At 44.5% G+C, this 24,385-nt stretch overlaps 1 protein-coding gene across 8 annotated transcripts in view; it reads right to left on the bottom strand.

The window, feature by feature from the left end:
• The window catches only part of LOC147448189 (S-adenosyl-L-methionine-dependent methyltransferases superfamily protein), a 63,149-nt gene extending 39,927 nt beyond the window's left edge, over positions 1-23,222 (bottom strand). The window contains exons 1-5 of one of the 8 annotated variants that reach the window (XM_086524056.1): positions 22,943-23,041; positions 22,503-22,561; positions 8,976-9,201; positions 8,748-8,882; positions 6,046-6,286 (exon numbers count right to left, since the gene is read on the bottom strand). In XM_086524056.1, coding sequence (XP_086380182.1) covers positions 6,046-6,286; positions 8,748-8,882; positions 8,976-9,142 — 543 coding nt within the window. In that variant the 5' untranslated portion in view covers positions 9,143-9,201; positions 22,503-22,561; positions 22,943-23,041. Of the gene's footprint in view, positions 1-6,045; positions 6,287-7,081; positions 8,679-8,747; positions 8,883-8,971; positions 9,202-22,502; positions 22,562-22,942 lie in introns of those variants that run through there. The other 7 variants (XM_086524053.1, XM_086524054.1, XM_086524055.1 and 4 more) reach the window with 7 other exon arrangements.
• Between the last annotated feature and the right edge of the window lie 1,163 nt (positions 23,223-24,385).

Below are 24,385 nucleotides of genomic sequence, written 5' to 3'. Positions count from 1 at the left end.
CCATCAGAACCCATCAGGAGCATTTTTACAGTGCATAGCAGTGTTACCAGGGAACGGACATTTCGGACCTTGGAACGCCGGAACGTCGTTCCGGCCGGCTGGGATTTTCTGGAACGCGTCGGAACGGAACGGCGTTCCGGCTAGAAACTGTCACCGGAACGGGACGACCGGAACGGCCAGAACGGCCCCAACGGCCATAAACGGCAGTTTTTGAAATTGAAAAAAATGACTGTTAGGCAGCCAACGGCCATTTTCAGCAGTCAAAAAAGTATATAATGCCCCCCTCCTCCCCCATTCTTCACACACTCATCAAGCCTCAAGGCCCATTCTCCCTTGCTTGAGCCTTGCTCTCAACTCTCAAGCCATAGTGTGGCGCCGCGGCATGCCTCAAGGCTCAAGCTCTCAACCTCTCTCTCTCTTGGGCTAACTTCTAAGTTCTAACCCTCAACTTTCAAGGCTCAAGGCTCAAGCTCTCACGGAATCAAGCGGCAAGCCTCTCTCTCTCAATCCCTCTCTCTCTCTCTCAAAGTTCAAGATCAAGCTCTCTCTTTCACGGATAATCCATCATCCATGGCCTCTTCTTCTCGTTCAACCCCCTCCGTTCATGCGGGCAACACTCAAAAGGCGAAGGAATGGTCGTGGTGGGATGAAGTGACCTCGGAGGGCACCTTGTCGGCGGCGGGAGGTTCTCGTGCATGGGGATGCAAGCTATGCTCTTACACGCGGAAAGGGGGGCATGACAAAGTGAGGGCACACTTTCTTCGAGTGCCGGGACATGAGGTGAAATTTTGTGCCAACGTAACCATCGAGAAGAGGAAGGAGCTCGAGGAAAAGGATCGGCAATTCAACCATAAAGCCAAGCCGGCACGCAAAGGTATTGATCCAAAGACCCTCATTTTCCCTTCTTCCTCTCTACCCGGTGTAGGTGTTGGTGCATCTTCAAAAGGTCCAATTCGTCGCCAAAAGACCCTTACCACCTCTTGGGACCCAAAGAAGAAAGAAGAGGTGGATGCGGCCGTGGCCCGATTCTTCTATCACGACCATATCCCATTTGTCGCAGCGAGGTATGTACATTGTTTTATGATTCATCAATCTTCTCTCTCATTTCTTCCGTTATCGTCGTTTCCACTTTTTTGATACTAACCTCTTCTATGTTTGATCGAAATAGGTCGGAGTATTGGAAAGTCATGGTGCAACGGATAGGAGAGTATGGCACCGGCTATGTGCCGCCATCTTCAGAGGCTCTCCGAACCACCTTGCTCGATCGAGAGAAGGCTATCGTGGAGCAAGCAACCCTCAACATTCAGCGTCTTTGGGCAAAACATGGCGTTTCCCTCATTGCTGACGGGTGGAGCGATACAAGGAAGAGATCTATCCATGGTCTCGTCGCATACTCCAGTGGAGAGATGTACTTTGTGCACTCTCATGATGCCACTGAGAGTGGCAAGTCCGCCGATGTCCTCTCTGTAGAGTGGACAGCGGCCATAGAAACCATCGGTGAGCAACACGTGGTGGCCTTTGTCACAGATGGGGAGGCATCAAACACGGCAGCAGCAGCTATCATAGAGGGCCACTATCCGCATGTGACAGTGTGCTTTTGCATGGCACACTGCTTGAACAACCTTCTGAAAGACATCGGCAAGCTAGACTGGATTGCTCCAGTCATTGCTGATGCAGTGAAGATGGTTACTTTCATCAACAATCACAACTTGGTTCGGAGTGAGTACCTCAAGAGGTCGGGCGGCAAAGTGCTTCTAAAGTATTCAGATACCCGCTTCGCATTCAACTTTCTTCTTGTACGTAGGCTGTCTGAATGTCAAAATGCGGTCCGACAGGTCTTCATCAGTGATGAGTTCACCACCTCCCCCTATGCAAAGACAGTTGCAGGGATTTTGTGCAAGGATAAGGCAGAGGATCTTGAGTTCTGGAAGGAGCTCAAGAGTCTAAATGCACAGGTAAAACCGGTGGTTCATTTGCTTCGAGTTCTGGATGGCATGTGCCATGGATCCTTGCATTGGCAAGATTTATGAGGCAATGGACCGCATGATTGAGCAGCTTGCACAGCTTGAGCCGAACGCAGAGCGATATGAGGAGATCCATGCGCTTTGCAGCTCGAGGTGGAATTCATATGCCTCTCCTTTACACGGGGCAACGTACATGGTGGATCCAGAGTTCCAAGGTGCAGGGCAAGAGACAGATAGGGAAGTCATGAACCAATTTACAGAGATCTTAAACAAGATGGTTCTAGACAGAGATGGGCGACGCATTGTCAAAGATCAGCTGAGACAGTACAGAGAGATGCGAGGGTCATTTGGCAGCCCAGATGCTCAGATTGATCGCAGGAAAATAGGTTCAGTGCTTTGGTGGGAGGACTATGGCTATGATGGCCCTGATCTTCAGAGATTGGCGATCCGTATTCTCAGCCAGTCAGTTAGTACCTCATGCTTGGAGCAATTGTGGAGTACCTTTAGCCACATTGCTTCCAAGAAGAGGAATCGGCTTGGAGTGGAGAAGGCTAATGATCTTGTCTTCGTCAGCGCAAATTTGAAAATGCTTTGCAAGAGTACAGACAAACAAACAGATCCTTTTACACAGTGGGAGATGGAGCAAGAGGCTTCTCAGGCGGGTGGAGATGCACATCCACCAACACCAGGTACTTCATCTGTGGCTGAGATCGAGCCGGACCTAGACCTCGATGATGAGGAATGGGAGGATGTGCATGATTTACAGCCGGCTACTACGGATTGGGAGGCCTCTCAGGCTAGTGGCTCTTGAGTCTTGAGTCTTTGCCATTTATCCACCTTTTTGTATGGCTGCTTGAGCCTTGCCCTCTTTGCCATTTGTAGCTACTAGCATCTTTATGGTATTTGTCACCTTCAGTCTTTTGGTATTGTGGTCACTGAAGTCTGGTTTGAACTTTGCCCCCCTTTGGTTTTTTTGTAGCACCTTGGCCGCTGGCGGCCCTTGAGGCTTGTTACTATGTTAGCCATAATTAATTCCAAAGTGTTATCTCTGACTACTACTCTTGCAATTATTTGAGAGCATTGTGTATGTACTATGGGCATTGTGTTTGCTCATTGTTGTTCATCTGGCTATGTTGTTCATCTGGCTATGTACTCTGGGCGCCTCACATCCCAATCAAGTCATAATAAGGTTAAATGGTCTTCGAATCGTGTTTTTTGTGGGTATTAGAGTCAAAGGACTCTAATACTACTTGTATTCAAACACATAACGCTAAAAAAAATAATATTTAGGTGTTTTTTTAGCCTGCCGTTCCGCGCCGTTCCCGTTCCGGGCCCATTCCCGTTCCCCCGTTCCGCAGGGAGGCCCGTCGCCGTTCCCGTTCCGCGTTCCAGGTAACTCTGGTGCATAGACCTATTTTCCCTATTTTTGACATTTTTCACGTATTATTTTTAAGTGACTTTTGTTGGAAAGTAGGTAGGGCAATTTTGCTAAGTTTGTATATATAGAAACCTAGCGCTAGCACTTTCTGGCAGAAGAGACAGCAGGAGCATTGCTCACAGGCAACTTCTCAACATGACCCAAGATCCCTAGCGTTTTTGCTCCACTGCAGATGGGCTAGCGTTTTTTGGACAAGAATCCAGATCAGCCAGCGTTTTTGCTTCTACATCAGCCTGGCGACAGAACCACGGCAGATCAGCCCCAACGTTAGCAGATTCCCACCGCAGGAAGATTTTCAGCCCTAGTGTTTTTTGCATCTGCAAGACATTTCAGGTTTTTGCAGATCTTCGCGACTAGACCATCAAGAACACTAGCGTTTTCAGCTTTCAGCAGTCGGTACCCGCAGTAGAAGTCCCGAACCTCGCAGATCTCACCTTCCCACAGCAGATCCTCACCGCACGGTCAGATCCAGCGAAGTTTGCAAATTCAGCCTGGAAAACGCAGATTTCAGCATCTGCATTTTCAGTGCGCCGTTGTCGTACCGTCGTCATCGACATCGTCACCGACATAGAGTAAGAATTCAGCAGATACAGATTTGCAGATTTCAGCCCTTAGCATTTTCAGATTTCAGCCAGTCTAGTCGTCATCCTCATCGTCGTCGATATCGTCGGCAAGTCCAAGCATTGTAGAGATTTGTGCAATCATAAGCAAACCACTCTCGCCATAGAGAGTGGGGCCCTTGGAGGAGGGTTTGACAACATTCTGGTGTCGTATTCTTCTCTCTCTATCCTCAGTCTCATGTACCTTCATTCACAGTGTTCATCCACTTTGTTTGTGTCCATTGCACTCTCTCATTAAAGGAACGGAAGGCTCTCCCTTCCGTAAGTAAAAGAAACCCTTAAGCACAATTCGGAGCACTCATCTTGAGCAAAGTTCAGCATTCATTCCGCTGCACCTAACATTGCTCCATGAAATCACTCCTGAACCAAATGAAAAATCCCCTCCTCACTGCAACAACAAACATTTGGGGAAAGCCTTCACAACAAAAACACAGCCACTAGTCAACCTCCAGTTGGCTGAAGATCTGCAGCCCAAACAGCCCTTCACACACTGGCGATTGCAAGTCCCGTGTCGTCAAACCGTCACTCTAATACTATATCACAGGGCTCTAATACTATGTCACAGGGCAGCAAAAGGCATGGTGACAGGAGAGCACGGGGAAGGGAAAGAGAGAGGAGAAGAGGAGAGAAAAAACGAACGATAGAAAAGGTGGCAAGAGTGGAAAAGCTTTGCAGGCAAACCCTGCAACCAAGAAAGGATCCAAGGCTCCCACAATCTGCTCGACATGGGGCACCCACTCTCCATATATAGGAGTCCACCTAGGCTGCCTGATTGCACTCCACCCCACAACCCATAAAATGTGGAATACCAAGGGACACACAAACAAGCAGGTCAAACAGTGGTATACAAACTCATCAGACTAGTCACTAACTGGGCACTGCCAAAAACTCTAGACACTGGATGGAACTCACAAGGCCAAGTACAGCACAAAAGAGCCCTCTCCCCTAAATTTAGGCAGGAGACCCAGGAGATGACTTCCAAGACCTTAACAATGCAGTGGAAGAGGTTAAGAGAGAGACATTGAACTGTAGTGAGAGGGTCGGGGAAGTCGGTGGCAGCTAAGGAGAGGACTAATACAACTTCAGTCGAGTATTCATCTTTCCCTTTTCAGTCGAGCGTTTGTCTTTCCCTTCACTAGTGTTTTTTCAATAATCTTCTAACAAGTATTGCCCTAGAATGCACCTTGGACCTCTATGGAAGACAGCTGTAAAATCTTGAGTTTGTTCCATGCTAGATGCTTACCTTCTAACATATAATGTACCTTGACCTCTATGGAAGACTGCTGTAAAACCTTGAGTTTGTTCCATGCTAGATGCTTACCTTCCGCTAAAAAAATGGTATATTTCTACCCATGAGTGCTAAAAAGTTGCAACTCTTTAAAAGTTTAGCCGGTCAACCTACCACCACCTAGTTTCTCTGTCATGGATCCAAACCATGCCAAATAGTTTTGAAGTGTAGACATAAAAACAAAGAAAAAAGAATGGAAAAACAAAAGCTTTTCAGTGGAAATCTTCTTTAAAAATGCTCCAAACTTCTTGATTCTAAGAAGTAAACGGAACTCATAGACAAGGTGAATGCACGATCAGCTTTTGGCAACCTTTTTTCTGAAAGGGCCCTCTCCTTGTCACAAAAATCTTACAAATGGTCCATGACTCAGACATAGCGCCCGATATGAGTGATTCAAGGGGTGAGAGTTGCAGCTTAGTGGGCAGAGTATTGTCACGTGGTCCTAGGTCTGGGCACCCATAGCAGTGTCGTACTAGTCTGTAGATTACTGGTTAAACTGTAAGCATTATATATGGGCATGAGAGGCTGAACTCAGCTAATTTCACCCGCATAGACTCTCCAGAAAAAAACCCATTTTCAAATATAGAAACATTACAGTCTAGATAAAGAAAATAGTACCGCAGGATCATTAAAGTGCAGACTGCTTTTGAAAACCACAATGATCAATTTCAAGAAAACCAGATTGATAGAAAGGATGGCAAACAGTTCTTGTAAAAGTCAACATGATCTGATTACCTCCAAAGTGGTGCTGCCATCCTCCGAGGTTGAAGACGATTGTGTTTGAACATCATCAGAATCTTTTACACCAAACCCTTCTTCTTTCAGAATTTCAGGGGATGACCTCCAAACTACATATTTACACCTAGCTACAAGCTTAAGCACATCTTCAATGGCTGGTCTGAGCTTCTCGACCCAGGCAGCTGATGAAGCCACCACAGCATATTCTCCAAAAACATCTACAATCAGCCCAGACAACCTACACGACATTGCAAAGAAGGCTTCAACGCTTTCTTGCCAGCTAAAACCCTTTTATGTTAAGAATCACGGTGAACGTTTTAGTAGGCTCGCGTCAAAGATTGGCACTGCTAGGCTTAATAATTGCAACCATGACTAGTCACATGAGAAGTAACATGGCTAACCTATTGCTCTTAATGTCATGTCTATCCCTTTAATTCTTAACAATGGAGAAAAACATAGAGAAAGGGACAGCATAAACACTGAAACGTTTTTACGTGTGGTTCTTATATGTTCTATTTTAAGTGTCAAGCTTCGACAAAGGCATAAGACTTGCAAAGCATTATAAAATTTAATTCATGTCTTACTTTGACATGGTGTGCAATGTACATGATGCTTAATGTCTATGTATGTATGACATCATTGATTTTGAAGTTATATGTGAAACATCCCGGATGGCGTTTTATACATGGACCAAAACCTCCTGAAAGCTTTGAATCCCCATTAAAAACTCTATGGCTACTATGGTGCATGTCCAAGATCTAAAAGAGTTTTATAAAATGCATTTGATTATCTCAAGAGATGGATGCAACAAATCTATTATCTAAATATATTGTATATGCTTCCATTTTAAATAAGTTCTTTTTGCTAATAGACTTGTTCAGGCCTAAGATTCTGTATTTCCCATTGGCTGTTGTTCTGGCTTATTCGATAGCTAGAGAAATGTTTACCAAAGAGTCAAGACTTGGTCACTTATGTAAAAGATCTACTTAAGAAAACCATTGAAGTTTACGTGGTGCATCAAAGAAGGTAGCACCTTCTATGGAAATTCATAAGACGATTTTGTGAGCATTATACCCATTGGCATATACCTAAAATGCCAACGGCGACCGTCAAATCATACGACCATGCGACCACGCCTTTTATGTGTAGACCAGATACGCAACAATTCATTCACAAGTAGAAATTATCTGACGGGATCAAGGTATACACAAGATAGCTTTCGTTAGAAACTTTCAAAAACCTAAGCTCATAAATGATAGATATTTCACACCACATTATGGGCTTACAACTACCGCTCTGATACCAAGGGGACAAACATTGTACAAGTCATCGGAAATAAGCATATACAAGTGTTCCTGGAGTAAGAGAAACTTATGCAAGAGGCTAGACTCAACTCGAGATAATACAATGAGGCAAAACCTTGGTTTATATAGAAGGCATGGATAAGGGGGTGATAGTGGGAATCTCTTTTTGCAGTGGGAAATCACTTTATGCATACTCTAGCTTCCTACTCAAGCTTTACTTTATGTCTTCTAGCACTATCTTCATGCGTATGCTTTTTTCCAAGTCACTTCAGTGCTGGCAAAGTCGTAGCATTATAATAGTGGGATTGTGGAGATTCGCCTAAGCAATGATGTCAAGCCACCGGCCTTGTGACATGAGTCAACTTATAATATTTGTACGGATACTTCTGTAGAAGAACATGTTCATATTGGTAATCTCATTGTGCAAACCACGAGGCCCATTAAATAAACCTCTTGTCTTTGTTAGCATTTTTTGAAGTCAGAAATCCTCTAAAATCATTAAGATCTGCTTCTCTTAGCTGCTAGAATTCCTCTTTGCGCTGATGGGTAAGTTTGTTCTCGTTTGGAGAAGGCACCAGTAGCAAATCTGCACACTGCTATTTCTCTATTACCATTTAGCTCACAACACACTGCTCCCCATACTTCTAAAGAAGCATCTGCATCTAGAATAAGTTAGCCTTCACCTGAAGGCTTCAATTGACAAAATTGATTGTTACACACCAAACTCTTTTTTTTTCCTATAGTTTTCCTGAGAGAGGGATCCCATTCTTTGTAACTTTATGACATGTTTCACCCTATATAGAGTATTAGCAATTTTTGTCAGCTATACTTTCACACATGCCTTGACTCTTTCAGAAGTATTTGTCAAAAAATGTCATTTTTTCCTAAACCAGAAGGCATCCACAAAATGACCGATTCACCTATTGCACTGAAGTGAGAAATGTAATAATGAACCCAAAACAGAAAATTCTGAGTAAACAATACCCAGTTTGGTGGCACAGGAGTCCACCACCAGGGACCTACAAGAGGTTAATGTTTCTTAACACAGGTGCATATAAAGGGGCCCCAAAAGTCATAGCCCAGATTCTTATCAGAACATGCACAACTTGTTCCAAGAATCGAAGCCACTATTTCACCATCACCTGTTGCCCAAAGCTTGTCTCTTCTAGAACTTTTATGGTCAGATGAAAGTCGCTATACTCTCACACATGCCTTGACTCTTTCAGAAGTATATCCTTCAATTGTCAGAAATGTCATTTTTTCCTAAACCAGAATGCATCCACAAAATGACCAATTGACTTGTCACCTTTTACATTGAAGTGACAAATGTATTGATGTACCCAAAACGGAAATTTCTGACGAAACAATAGGAGTAAACATTTCAGAAACGTTTACCTATCTCCTTCACTATTTACCAAGCGGTAAACATTTGTATGATTGGATGGAAGTCCTAACCGCAAGCGTAGATCCAGTGCTGAAGCAATTCTAGATTTTAAGAGCTTTTCCATATCAAATATGAAGGAAGGATTTCTGAATATATAAAAAAAAAACAATAAACAAACATTATTTCAAACAATGAATCTCTACTTATGATCAGGTTAAAGCAGCCAGAAGTTGACCTGCCTTGATACCTCATCCTCCCTTTCCATGATTCGAACACAAAACATGGATGCTGTGTTGTACACACCCCATGCTATGGGGTGAATGGTTCCATCAGTCACCAGAACCAAATCCCCCGTCTCGGGAGGTGGCCTTCCAATAATACGATCCACAGCATTACTGTACACCATGGGGTTGCCAGTCTTGAAAATTTGAGTCTTGCCTTTCTTCAAGACCACCTTTGGTGCTTCTACAATGCCAAGGAAAATGCAAATCAAGAAAATTCTTTGTTTCTAAACCAAAAATTTTATAGAACCAATGCATTGAGCTAAATATGCTTTCTTTTCCAAATTGTACTCAAAATCCAACATCGATCCTTCCGCTTAAAACTTCATACATAATATTGTCTGTGACACACCTCTCTTAACTTGAGATGTTGAATGTTTCGAATCAATAAATTGACACATGGGTTCCGAAGGCCTTTAGAAGGACCCCCACACTTTTCTCTTTTGATGATACTAAACCTGTTTCAGAGATGAATTGATTCCCCCTAAGCTTTCGTAGGGTAGGTGAAGGACACAACTCTATAGCTCTATCTAGGTGACTTTACCTCTTGGTCACTCTAGTTAAGGCTACAAGGCACTCCTTGAATAAGGAGTGCTTAAGGCAATTTCAAGGGAACCTCCTTAGAATTTTTTTTCCACAACAAACATCTTGTGATTGGTTGTCTTATGTTTAGATAGATAAGGATTTCCTTCCAAGCTGTAACTTTTACGGAGAAAGAGAAGTTGCGATCCAAAACAACTCTCGAGGCCATGTAAACTTGTAAATCCTCTAATAGTGGTGAAAGTCTACAATTTTTCTAGCTATCGTGGTGAGGTTTACAAGGGATGATAAGAAAGGATGGAATCATGCGCAGGAGGTACATAAGAATTTTGCTGCAAGAAATCAGGGGGAACATGAGGATAAAGGGAACTCAAGAAGAAAACAACGAAACAATGAGTGGCAATGACCACATACAGTGGTTTCATACCTCTGCACAGAGTTAATTTTGTCTACAATTTTTCTAGCTATTGTGGTGAGGTTTACAAGGGATGATAAGAAAGGATGGAATCATGCGGAGGGGCTACATAAGAATTTTGCTGCGGGAAAGCAAGGGGAACATGAGGATAAAGGGAACTCAGATAGCCTTGGAGTGCTTCTAATCAAATTGGTCATTTGTCCGGTTTTTTGTTGCCGATCTGCCAAGTACAATAGTTGTCAATTCACATACCGTGTATGAGTTGCCTACAAAAACAGGGTTTGGAATCTGTCATGATCAATCTTGTCTTGTCTTCTTCATGCTCGGAAGCCGTGGCAGTTCATAAGAAGGACCATAATTCAATTTGCAAAGGGCAAGGAAGACGCTAGCACTATAACCGCTTCCTACGAGTGGTCTATTAGAACTTGCAATCTCTCTTGCCGGTCCTCGCGGAGCTGCTAGTGCTCCAGTATCTCACAAGAGCTGATCATACAAAGTGAGGGCTGTTTTGGGGCTGCACCTGGCCTACATTAGGTAGTTTTCTCGTTTTCAGCTTGTTTCCGCCATTGCTTTACCCACCATGTACTACTGGCGGTGTCATATGGTGTGCCTCTTGGTGGCACCAGATCAAGAGTATTTTTCCCAGATACCTTGTACCACTAGTTTCCACCTACGCACAAGGTTTTTATCATTTCTCAGTTCCGCCCCAATTACTAGGTTGGGGTGTTTTTGGGGAGGCCGGGCAATCAGGTTTTCTCCCTATATAAGGAGGAAGGATGCCCACCCCACTTGTGTCAGCTTTGTGCATCAACACACTTAGCCAACGTTTTTGGGTCTCCCTCTCTCCAAAGTTTCTCTCTTCTACAACGTTTTTCTCTCTCTAGGCTTTTTCTTTGATTGCCCTCCCTCTCTCAGCATCCCATGTGCTTTTGTAGGTTACCGCTCCTTCTGTGCCTTCTCCTACCCTAGGCAACTCTCCAACTACCGCATCATTGGAAATCTAGAAAATCACCGCAATGGGGCTGCTCTCGGAGGTTGCACATCTCAGGTTGCTGCTGTCCACCATCAAATACAAGACGTCGTCCACCTATTGCGGCTGTTTTCAGAACTGCTTCCGACGTGGTATCAGAGCACCAGTGTTAGATCAGACCTTGGAGCATTTTTGCAGCATGTTCCGCTGCTTTTCTGGAGTTTCCCGAGAGGAGTTAGCCTTTTATTTTTTCGGATTCAGCTCTAATATTATCGTATCCAGTATGGGGTTTGCAAGTACAGAGAGGTTGTCTATTGGCTGCAATAAATTTCACATTCGGAGATGTCATTTTGATTGAGTATAGACCCGGATTAGTTTGGCTCAACTATTTAAATCTATTGATGTTCGTGTGCACTCCCATTTGTGATAGTACGTAGTTCTTTGCAATAGTGTATGCTTGTGTGTGTGTGTGTGTGTGGTGTGTGGGAGCATATATCAGCTATTGGCTCAGCCAACTATCTCTGCTCTCGGACAGCTTCTTCGCCTCCTTGGCGGCAGTTTTTGCACGTGTTAGTGGGCGTTTAGGGAGCCATTTTGGAGCATGTTTGCAATCATGTGGCATGTACCAATGCCTATTGCCATGCTCTCCCTCTCACATCCATAATGCCCCATGCTCTTCCTCTTCCTATAATCTATTTAAGCAACTCCTCCACCTTGTTCTCAACACAACTTACAAGCTACAAGCTCTAGCCTCTCAATGCTCTCATCATCCATGTGCTCCCATTGAAGCTCTCAAGTGACAAGGCTCAAGCTCTCCTTCTCTCCCTTGGGTTTCTCCCCCTCAAGCTCCCATTGAAGCTCTCGAGTCTCAAGTGACAAGCTCTCCATCGTCTCTCCCTCTCAAGCTCTCATAATTGTAATCTATCTAAATGTCAAGTTTCTTTAAGGCCTAAGCCTTAGGCTTAAGAATTATTTGTTTTTTTTTATTTTGAACGTACATAACGTCATCGTACATCATAATTTTTTTTAGTTCATTTAGTACCGCGCATCGTCGTACGTGTACAAACCGTACGAGACCACCCTGCTCCCCCCCCACCACCTTCTTAAAGAGTATCTTTATTTCTCGGGAGAATTCGTCTACAAGCACATGAATCCAAGCTGGGGTGCTATTCCCATGCTCTGTTCCAGATCTCACATTCTATGGTACTTCCTTTTCTCCTCAAGAAGCTCGAGAGACGATGCTCTCAACTCAGTGATCCTTTGGTTTGATCTCAGAGCCTTCCTGCTCTTCCAAACGACTCGGATTCCGAATCCAGAATCCCTCGAGGAAAGGCTGAGGCCTTCTCTTGCTCAAAACTCGATGGTAAGTAACCTGCAAATCAAAAACATAATAGCAAACCCACACAAAGAATATCCTTGTTGCTTCCGATACGGAAAGCAAAAGTCGATGTTCGTTGTATGACAAAGAATGTACCTAGATGAATCCAAGATAAGCCCAGATCCACCTTGTTAGAATAGGCAGCTCGCAGCTGAAGATGCAATGAAGACAAGAACTGGCCTGCAATCCGGTGGACACCTCGAGTCCAATCTAGAACACCAGGAATGCCACACACATGAGCAAGGTACCTGTGGAGAAGAGAGATCATTGAGGTAGAAGAGACAGGACATCTGAGAATGAGAGAGAGAGAGAGAGAGAGAGAGAGAGAGAGAGAGATCTAGGAAAGGTGCTCATGCTGATAACAAACTGCTCATACAAGTGACCAAGGGTGGTCTGGCAAAGATCTGATATGCCCCCAATGGATAGACCCGAGATACACACTGTGATTGCTACTGACATGTGCTCCTACACACGAGACATCTGGCAACAACTCGAAAACTACCGAGCAAGCACGACGACAACAAGTCCAGATCTCCTCCTCGCAATGAAAGACATGAGGATCATCAGATGTAGGACTGCTCGCGAGGTGCATGGAGAATTGACTACAGTATGGGTGGAAGAACCTCCAGGACATTTGACTGGAGATCTCCTGCTATGTACCTCTCCTAGTGCGGCTCTAGCTAGCTGCCAAAAAATGCAGTTTTGGGCTCCCTAGGGCTTCCCCATCTATAAGCTGCCCATCGGCCTCCTACTACTTCCCATTAAGACACCCAAGGGACCTCTCGAGCTGAATTCAATGTGTGCTGACCTCTCGCTACGAATGGAAAACGTTGGCTTGAAGGAAAAATGCTAGGCTGAAAATGCTAGCCTACTGCTCGACTCCTCGCCCGTCTGCAACCCTAGGGCTGCCACTAGGGGCGCCTATGCATACTATACACCTTGAGGTGCCCCTGCCCTCTCCTATACACCCTAAAGTGTGCAGGTCGGCCAGCGAGCATGACCTCACGACTTGGATAAAATGGGTAGAGAGAAGACAGAAATCACCAGAAGCCTTGTTGGCAATGGGCATAGGAGAAAAAACGAGGCAAGGCTGGGAAAAATAACCCCAGCCTGCAGGAGCTCACTGCAGTGTAACAGGGAACGGGGGAACATAGCCCAAACGTTCCGAAACGGCGTTCCAGACGAGTCCCGTTCCCGAAACGGAGTCAGGAACGGAACGCCGTCCCGGAACAAGGTGTAACCAGAACGGTGTTCCGAAACAGAGGGGAACAAGGCAGAACGCGGGGCGGAACGGGCGAAAGTAGGCATTTGGAGGCAAAAAAGTAGACATTTGGGGACAGATTTGGGGTTGTTTGAGGGACATATTTGGGGCAGTTTAGGAGTCGATTTGGGACTAAGCCAAATGGAGGTAATTCAAGCCTTACTTTAATCGACCGTTCCAGCCCCGTTCCCATTCCGGGGCCCCCTCCTCCCCACCCGTTCCCGTTCTGGGTAACTATGGCTCACTAAGAACGGGTAACTATGGCTCACTGGCCATGGAACAGAGCCAAAAACCCTAGCTAAACAAGGCTTGAAAATCCCGACATGAGAGAACTACTTGACATTGGCCGAGCTCAGCCACAAAACAACCCTCGCTCCTTGACACTTGTCCCCAGGAGAAACTGGGACCAACTAAACGAATCCTGAGAGATGCAATAACTTTAACAACCCCTTTCAACTCCTCGAAAGGAAGCTGGAGGGAGACGGAGGGCCAAATTGTTCACCAAACACATGCAAAAAGTGAGATAGAATCTTGACCTTTCGACCTAAACCTATCAACTGTGGCAAATCACAATGAAATTGATAATGCTTGACGGACAATCGTGCGCGTGCTTTTTTTGTAACTATGTCATGCCAAGGAATAAACATAGAAAATCCACTGACAAAACGAGCACAATCGGAAAACAATGTGAATTCCTTGAAAACAAATCTTCTTTCTTTTTGAGAGTGATCTTGAAACCGACCCGTAGGGTGGTAGACTTTAGCTTTCACCCGATTCTTCACTTGATAAACTTTACTTAAACTTCACGACACAGAGAAACTTCGCAAATGAACCTGTGACTGGAATTAGCACTTCAAACAAAGCACGGCCTGGTAGCTAGAGCGCTACCAAGCAGACAGCAACACCCTGTAGGCCCCATAGACTGGCGCCCCTTTCGGTATTTCTTTATTCTTATTAAACTTGAGATAAAACCTGCAAGTTTCTACGAGCTGTCCCACTTTTACCGGGTTGAAAATGGCCTACTCTAGCCCGATTTCGGTTACATAACCGCCGTAGGAGACTTCACAGCAAAATCCCCCATGCCAAAGGTGACTTTTCCGGTGCACACGGACACTTTCCCAAACCCGGCAAGAATCTGCAGCATGCTGAATTCTCTGTTTTCTGCCCTGAAAATGCACCAGATCACCTGTACAGCAATCCCATCACTGCCCCGAAGCTCAGAGAGGTATTAGGGATCAATTAGGGTCGAAACCCTAAACCTGAAAAAATACACAGCAGCCTGTAATTCACTGTTTCGGGCACCGTTTCGCCTGCCTGTCGCATCCGTAGCAAGCCCTCGAGCTCCCGCACCTATAGGGCTACTTGCCCTTTGAATCGGACGAGATTTCTTGAGTGAAATCTCTTCAAATTCACATGTACTTGCGCGGGATTAGCAACTAGATAATCCAATACCTGTGCAAGAGGCTCTTGCCTCGATAATTGCACATGAACCCACACAACTATACAGACAGATGAAAAGCCCTCAAGCGGGGCATCACGTTTCTGTATTCAAAGGGGGAAGGAGATGCACGAGAGCGGAATCATCGTGCTACATAGAGCAAGGGAGAAGGCAAGCTTTCCATTTAAGCTGTGATCACCTGCACCCACTACTCACACACACAGTAGCACTTTAATGATCAAAATCAGCCTTCTCTCACAAATTTGGGCGCCCCCTCTTCATGCAAGCTTGCAGATTGCTTTGGAGCCGCCAAGTGTCCAGTTGGCCTCTCTTGAATTAATTTTCTAGTACCCACCAACTTATAAGTGTAGCGAAGGGCTTAAATGACTTTGAACTCAGGCTAGACACCTTTTTACTCCTCAGATTCCAAGTGCCGACTGGCCCGACCATCTCGTGGCAACCTGCCCTTCTCGACTACGGGTGAAACTCTCGGCCATCGGCCGTTTCACACTGACCACACAATGTCCGGCCATTTGTTACTTCAAAAAGCGGATCCCAAAAATTAAAGAAAAATCAAGGGAAAGAAACATACAACTAAGGTTAGTGGTTGCCACAACCTCGTGACAATCGCAAACGTCCTCGATTGCATGCCAAAGATACATGCCATAGATGATTTAGTGTGATTAGCACCCTTTTATCATCACATGTATCGGCAGGAAAAGGTCATGAAACATAGATACAAATGACTTAATGAGACCTTCATACTTTTGTCATTTCATCTACGATAGAAATGAGCATAATACCTTTAGCATTTGTAGAATAGTGTCTCCTTCTATTACACTGAATCCGTCTGTACATTTGAGGTGCTAGCTTCATCATTACCCCTCCTTTGAGCACGTTGAGTTGGGGCATACGTAGGCTGTAACCCAAAGGCCTCAAGGTAAAGCTGCAATATGTTTGGTGACTCTTGCAACTTTTCCTTTAATTTTTCTTTCTTTTGGCATGTGCTCCAGAAGGCTAGGCTGAAATTACTGAGAGCAACGCTTTACAAAACCTCCTATTGAACTCTTGTAGGCTCTTGCAAGTAGCCGCAGTGAATTGGTGCCCATCCGTCATGACATCGGCTTCAAATTCAATTAACAAGCACGCAGATACAAACTTTGCTTGAAGTATACCCATGTGGCGGGTGCCTGTCCTTGCATCAACAGTGTCGTCCACCATGTAAGTGCATTGCCTTTCAAGAAAGTGGCAGCTTTCCTAACCTTAGAGGCCTCTGTAAAATTCCCTCCTACATAAGCTATATCAAACTACTAGAGAAAAGTAAGAGCCTTTGCCTTATCCTCAAAGCCGCTGAAAGTTTCAAACTTCACAGCTGCACCACCTTCTTTGTATGCTTTTGGCTTTTCTAGAGCTCCCAAAATGTCATAGGGTATTGTCTGAAACATGGGCACTGTAATAGGGATTATCGGCGCCCCTTGACCATTGACATTTTGCGTCATTAATGCCATATGTGGCTGCTAGTCGGAAAAACCAGCCATGCCAAAATTGCCTTGTGGCACCCCAAACTCGCACTGAAACCCTTGCTGCATCCGCATACATCCGTGCTCATCCGTGAGTGAATCATGTGCATCGTGCAATATGGCATGCCTGTGAAAAGGGAACACATAAATACGGTGATGAAAATACAAGAGATCGTCACGAATGAGAAACTCGAACAATGCGTACTGACTAATCATGCGAAGACAAAATACTTCCTGATTGGGTTCTTTGAACCTCGACTCAAGAGTCAAGATCGGTCCTGTGGGACGAATAAGATCTACAATGAGGTTAGCTTTACTAGAAACATCATCATCCAAACCACCAAATTGTTCCTTACGAACAATCACATTCCTATCATGCAAAAAATGCGTGTTGTGCTTCTGAAAAGGAATGATAGCAAAAGAGTTCTTTTCATGCAGTGACTCATGCTTTTCTAGACTGTGGGACTGTGTACTGAGAGAAACAATCATACTACGTATTTTAACCTCTTTCAAATCATGAGAGTGAGAGACTAATGGCAAAGAAGGTCACACTAAAAGTCACATGAAAGGAGATTGTCCCAATAAAGAAGACCTAAAGAACCCACAAAATCCACATCATCTGTGAATGCACTCAATGAACACACTAATGTGTCTGAAGTTTCTCATGATTGTGTAGATGAGTCTCTCATGTTGTGTTATGGTCATGTGAATAGTACACGCATTGTGATCTTGTTTGATTCAAGTAGTATGCATGATGTGATTAGTGACTCTCTCATGAAGAGCGCACATGTAAGGTGCAGCGGAAGTGAATGTTGAACTTTGCTCAAGATGAGTGCTCCGAACTATGCTCAAGGTTCCTTTTACTTACGGAAGGAAGAGCCTTCCATTCTCAATGAGAGAGTGCAATGGACACAAACAAAGTGAATTAACACTGTGAGTGAAGGTACATGAGACTAAGAGATAGAGAGAGAAGAGAATACGACACCGGGAAGTTGTAAAACCCTCCTCCGAAGGCCCCGCTCTCGATCGCGAGAGTGATCTACTATTGATTGCACAAATCTCTACAATGCTTTGGACTTGCCGACGATGTCAACGACGATGAGGACGATGATGAGACGGGCTGAAATCTGAAAATGCTAATGGCTGAAATCTGCAAATATTTATCTGCTGAATTCTGACTCTGTCGGTGACGATGTTGATGACGACGATGCGCTGAAAACGCAGATGCTGAAATCTGCGTTTTCCGGGCTAAATCTGCAAACTACGCGGGATTTGACCGTGCGGCAAGAATCTGCTGCGGGAAGGTGAGATCTGCGAGGTTCGGGGGTTCTACTGCGGGTACTGAATGCTGAAAACTGAAAACGTTGGTCTTCTTGTGGCCTTGTCGCGACGGAACTGCAAAAACATTGAGGTCCAGGCTGATCCAAAAACGCTAGGGGCTGAATTTTGCTGCTGTGGGAAATCCACTAACGCTAGGGCTGATCTGCTGTCGTAAAGGGGTCTTGCTGTGTTTGCTAATGCTGAAGCTACTCTGCAATGCAAAAACGCCAAGGCTTTGTGCTGCTGTTATGCTACATCCAAAAATGCTAGGTCTTGCAATCTGCAAAACACTAGGTCTTCTGATGGGGTTATGCTGAGAAGTTGCCCGTCGAGCAAGGCGCTCCTGCTTCCTCTTCTGCCAGAAAGTGCTAGCTTTGGTTTGCTTCTATATTATCTTAGCAAAATTGCCCTACCTACTTTCCAACAAAGAGCCAAACAATTTGTCGGGTTCCTTGAGAATTGTGCCCATGCATAGGATGGTTGACGATCCGTCATCCATAGCTTTTGGTTGGTTTTGGTTGATGTCGTCGAGGGCGGTCAAGCAAGGGGAGACCATTTTGAAGTTGCAAAAAAATGGGCTCCTCGCACACCAATGGGTCGCACAAGCACCAAATCGATCCTCCAAATGAAGCTCTCGATTCTCCACCACCACTCTGCAAAGCGTGTTGAAATCCCGCTCCAAAGCTCCGTCTCAGCCGCTCTCCAAGAGTCCTTCGAAGCGCCTTTGAGTTGCCGTCCAAGAGTGTTGTTGCCCTAGCAACTCAACTTTGCACTCCTCAAAGCCGGTATTTCTTTATGTATTAATCAGTTCAAAGTACAAGAGAGTGGTTAGGGTTTCACTCTCAGACTCTGCATCCAGATGCTCTGCAGAGTGTGTGCCCAAACCACTTATTTAAAGTTTACAAGGGATGTCAAAAGCAGAGCCCCAAAAGCTTAAAAATAAAGCAGTACTCTTTTCTCTCACAAGCTATCTCTGTAGAGCTTTTTTTTAAATAAAAGCAAAAGTATTCTCTCTCTAGCTCACTTTGCGTAGAGAAAAAGCTGACGCAAAACAACCCTAAATTAGCGCCGCAAAATCCGGGCTTGGCCGTACAGTGCCACGTCATTAAGTCAGCGCCTTTCACAGGTTTTCAGCCTGTTGCTAGGGTTAGGGTTAGGGTTAGGGTTTATGACAATTTTTAGGGTTAGGGTTTTTGGCAGATTTTAGGGTTTGCAGGTTTTAGGGTTAAGGTTTGCAGAATTAGGGTTTTCAGTAGCAGTCATGGTTTCGGCTCCCGGGCAGACACGTCATCACTTTGTGATAGCAAAATAAGCATTAAATTGATGCAACCAAGAATAAATCAAAGACGCATCCATCTTACCATCATACTTACTGAAAGTCAACTTTTCAGTGACTAAATTGTTGGAGTCGTCGTCACTACCTGGTCTTGATGACTCGCCGACCTCCTTGAGTGGGTCACGTGCAGAACCAAGTCTTGCATGCGTTCATCTCGCAGAGCCTCACGCTCTAGCTCCATAGATACCCTCTTTTCTTCAGCCGCTATGCGTTGAGCTTCATGTCCCAGCTCACACTCTAGCTCCATAGCTACCCGTCCTTTATTCAGCAGCTACACGTTGAGCGTCCTCTTTCCACGGCAGCCCATTGAGCCTCTTGTTGTAGCATCATCTCCATTATAGAATTTACCAAAGTCTCCATAGAATTTGGTGCAATCCGTGGCGTAGATGGAGACGAAGTAAAATCTGGAAAAGATCCTCCTGGTATAGTAACTTCTTCTTCTCCAATTCCACTTTCATCACCTTCATGCAAAGTATCCATCCTGCTTCTGGTGATAACCATGCACTAAGTATTAGGGTACTTGGATTCTTGGGGTACTTGGGTACTTGGGGTACTTCGTGTACTTGGGTACTTGAGGTTCTTAGTACTTGGGTACTTGAGGTTCTTGAGGTACGTGAGGTTCTTAGTGCTTCGTATTGCTTGCAATCTACATTAAAGAAGGCTTTTCTCTTACCAAGCTCAACTCCTTCCAGCGGGTGCACCCCTTGGCAGCCTTGCGCTCACACTAAGGTTGCCTTTTCCCACCTCACATCGATTGGCCTGCTGCAATGTGCAAGGTCTTCTCTCAATGAGTGGAAAGAGAAACGAGGGAAGGCTAGACAAGCTTTTCTTTAATGGGTTACCTGTCACTCTTCAGAAACACATAATAGAGAGATCGACATTCAAGTGATCTTGGGTACACGCAATCTCAAACAAGCAAAAAAAAAAAAAAGTGGTTCTTTATAGTTTAATGGTCCTTAAAACAGAGCAATGAAGGCGATGGTACACGGACTAAGGGTGGGAATGGCTAATAAATCCGGGGCAGGGACACAAAGTTTCTTTGACAAAATATTCTGAGAAAGCTTCTTCAAGGTCTTTTCTTGAGTGATGGATACCAAACACTCCCAAAGAGCTCTAATACCAATGTGATGTGCAACGGAAGTGATTGATTGTGAATGCTCAAGATGAGTGCTCGGTGCGTGCTCAAGGTTCCTTTTACTACATGAGAGAGTTCCTTTTACTTCATAATAGATGTGCAGAGACGAAAGAGAGAGGAGAGAATGATATTGTGAGTGAAGATTGTGTGTGTGTGTGTGTGTGTGTGAGCGAGAGAGAGAGAGAGAGAGAGAGAGAGAGAGAGAGAGAGAGAGAGAGGACTAACACCAGATGGCGTCCCAAACCCCCCTCCAAGGACCCCCCTCTCTATCGCTAGAGAGGTATTTGCCTTAGGTTGCACAAATGTTGATACAATGGTCCTTGATGCCAATATGCTCATGGGATCTTATGGTGGATGCTGGTATCTACGAGGCTGACGGCTGGAAACTGAAAATGCTAGGGCTGATCTCGATTGGAACTACGAACTGACAATGAGGCAAGGGCTGAAATCTAAAAACGGTGGGCAGATTTTGCTGCTGAAGCTAGCGATGGGATGATGGTTGAAAAATGTTGAAGATGCTTGTGCTGTAGGTACTTATGCTGCAAGTATTGGATTTATCCTTCAGAAGTGAGCCCTAGCATCACTTATATATGGAATTAAAGCTGGGTCGGCAATGCCCCAAAAAACCCACGATTTCTATAATAAATGTCACTTATAAATAAGTTAATAAGAGATGCTTCACATGCAGGTAAATACCTACACCGAGTACGAATGCAACTATATGGGAACACTCCCTAGTGCCTACACCTAGCAAACACTAGTTGTGCTTATGTGCAATCAAAGGGTATGCAACTACTCTAAATGCCTGGACATGCACGTCCTACATACAAGCTCACAAGGGTGCGAGAACATCTCCTAGAGATAGGCGCTACAACTTGTCCACGAGCACATAGGGTTGAATGTGCACGTGTGACAAACGAAGCGAGGATATTGAGCTTTCAAATCTTTAACTGATTCCCAAGTGGCAAACTTTTCAAATTGACCCTTTATCTAATTACTCATCATAAGCACATCGGCACGAATGACAGGTACGGTGATCTAAAATAGCCTGCAGTTCTGGACTCTCGAGGAATATACACAGTTTGGATATCTTTCCAAACATTTTCCTCGATAAGCACAATAGTGTCAACTTCACCTAGTTTTTCTTTAAGGCGGCTCACATGAAACACCAAATGCACACTAACATCCACAGAAAGAGTCAATTTATAGGCCACAGGGCAATTTTCGTTGTGATAAAAAACGGAGCACAAAATCTAGCTGAAAGCTCATAATGCTATCCAATTTGCATGGTCTTGGAATCTTTGGGTATCTTCAGATCGACCCATTGTCCCACACTTAAGAGTCCTCGGAGACCTCCTTTGATTAGCATAAGTAGTAACACAGTCATGAGTTGTTCTTACACTATCCTTAACCAATTCGAGCGCTTATTGCATATATATCATACAAGAAACACCGACCAAGATCAGCCCCTTTTGGGCTCTCTTCTGCCATGACCCCTACCTACTTCAGAACCTTGCAGGCTCACTAATCCACCAAGATGCAGCTGATTGTTCTCATACCTCTCACAGTCACAACTCATCCTCCAACAGCAATAAGAGCTAATTGTCAAAAAAGCCCATCAGTGACGAAAGCGCATTTATGATAAGCACCGGCATCAAGTCAAATACACAGCAGGGCAGCTGGTCTCCGTTTACTACCCCATCAAACTCCCAATCTCAGCAAATCTTTGTTGCATCGCTGGCTAGGTCCCTATCAGGTGCTCCACCCAATCTGCACACATACGTACAAGCTCCGCCGTCCAGCAATGACTCTACAACCTCAGCTCACATATGCCACAAAAAGTTCTTTACCTTTGTGGGTGGGTGGGTGGGGGGGGGGGGGGGGGGGGGCGGGGGGCATGGAATTCAGATCATACCAATGCGAGCCCTCCACCTCATCAGCTTGTGGATCCCTTACCTGGCTATATAACATTGCAGAAGTCATTCTTGAAAGAGACACGGAAGCCCTATGAATACGACTCTTGAGCTCAGAAATGGGGCATGCTGAACTAATGACCTCTCTATTTCAAAATACATTCTGGAAAAAAAAAAAAAATCGCCCAATGACATCATAAGATGCATTGTGACTATTACCAATATTACAAAAAAGTAATAAGGTCAAAAAAGCACTCACAGGAGAGTAAAGAAGAAGGTTTTTTTTTCCTTAAATGCCCTCAATGTATTAGAGCTTTCCTGAAAGTGTCAATGTAAAGAGACCTGACTGAAACAACTTTCACAAGCTCATTGAATAGGCCCTTCAACAACATCATGCACCAGATTTCTACAAGCGGAAAATGTCTTCTCCTACTTCAAAATGCAAAATGGCAGACCAATTGGCAGTGTCTTCTCATTTGTATACAGCTGTTTTCCTTCTGTTCTGTAAAGTTAGTGCAATAAACATATTAAATGGTTCATAACACCCGACACTCCTGCAATTGTCGAATGTCCCATATCCCTTTAAGCATAGCTAAAAGCCCCAAACAAGAATTGGAGATGCTTGTACAATCCAGCGGTTCCCAAATTGCACTGCTTGAATAACTAAAGAAGCTCTCATGTGAACTCATGAGAACTTACTTGGGTGAAGAGCAGCATAGTCCGACAAAGAGTTGCTAACAGTGCGGATAAGAGCAAAAGACTTGCTGGAGAAACGGCCATGCTGTAAACTCGACATAGGCTGCCACAGGTCATGCCATGCTGCGCCAGAACATAGGCGCAACATTGCGTGCTCTGAGCTACTCCACAATGCCTACAGTCAGGTCGTGCTCCTTACTGTGAAGTTGCATGCACGCGAGTTGGGAAAGCCTTACAAGTCTTTAATTGAAAGAGAGAGAGAGAGGGAGAGAGAGCAACTTCTCTAGAGAGAGAGAGAGAGCAACTACTCGTTTGAGCACCCTTGTGTTATATGTGGTTAGCATTATAATTGGGATAGATGACATGTATTGATTAATTCTTGTGTTATTTTTATTTTTCATTGATAGTGAGTTGATTTTATATAGATCGGAACTCTGATAATTGAAGATAAGGTGTCGGCAATAAAACCAATAATGTCTCTCGGTCACGCCCTGAGTGCATGATCAATCCACGAATGGAGAGTAAGCCCAAAGCTTTGCGGAAAACTTCGAACTTCTCACAAGGCAATGCCTTTGGGAACAGATATGCAAGGTTGTCCTATGTTGGCACATTCCTTCTGACAGTCTCTCCTTGATATAGTGGTAATGCACCTCAATGTGCTTTGTGCGAGCATGAAAAATTGGGTTCCTCGCAATTGCCAATGCGCTCTGACTATCAATGTAGATGATGTTGTCAGTGTCCTATCCAACACCCAAATCAGTCATAAGGCATCTGAGCCATACACACTCAATCTTAGTTGTGAAAACTGCCATGTACTCAACCTCACAATTGGAAGTGGCCACAGTAGGTTGCTTCTTTCTCAACCATGATATGTATGAACTACCGAGCATGAAACAAAAACCACTCGTGGACACTCGCGTGTCATAACAACTAGCCCAATCTGAGTCCGAAAAAGCATGTAAATCTAAGGTGGCAATGATCCCCCCTTGGGATAAAACAAACCAAGATGCAACGTGCCACTCACGTAGCGAAAAATCCTCTCGACAACCCACCAATGCTTAGACCCTGGGCTATGCATAAATATGTTGGCCTATGAGACTGCAAACTGAATATCATGCCTCATTTTGCATGCATAAATAAGGCATCCAACAACAATTTGGTAAAGAGTAACATCGACAAGATCACCATCATCATGAAAACTCGATTTTATACATGTTTCCATGGGAGTGGCAATATGTTTGCAATCCTCAAGCCCAAACTTACATAGCAATGATTCTATATAACTTGTTTGACACAAGGCAATACCACATTGTTTAAATTGTATGCCCAAGTAATGATGCAACATCCCCAAATCTTTCGTCTTTAAAATAGCATTAAAATCAGCCATAAATTCAGTCATATGTGCCTCATTTGGATCAGTGATCAACAAATTATCCACATATAGAA

This window comes from Adiantum capillus-veneris, chromosome 11, assembly GCF_014529385.1.
Source record: "Adiantum capillus-veneris isolate H3 chromosome 11, ASM1452938v2, whole genome shotgun sequence".
Taxonomy (NCBI): Eukaryota; Viridiplantae; Streptophyta; class Polypodiopsida; order Polypodiales; family Pteridaceae; genus Adiantum; species Adiantum capillus-veneris.
Note: the sequence above shows the minus strand (reverse complement) of the source record. Positions and strands in the feature narration are given on the sequence as shown.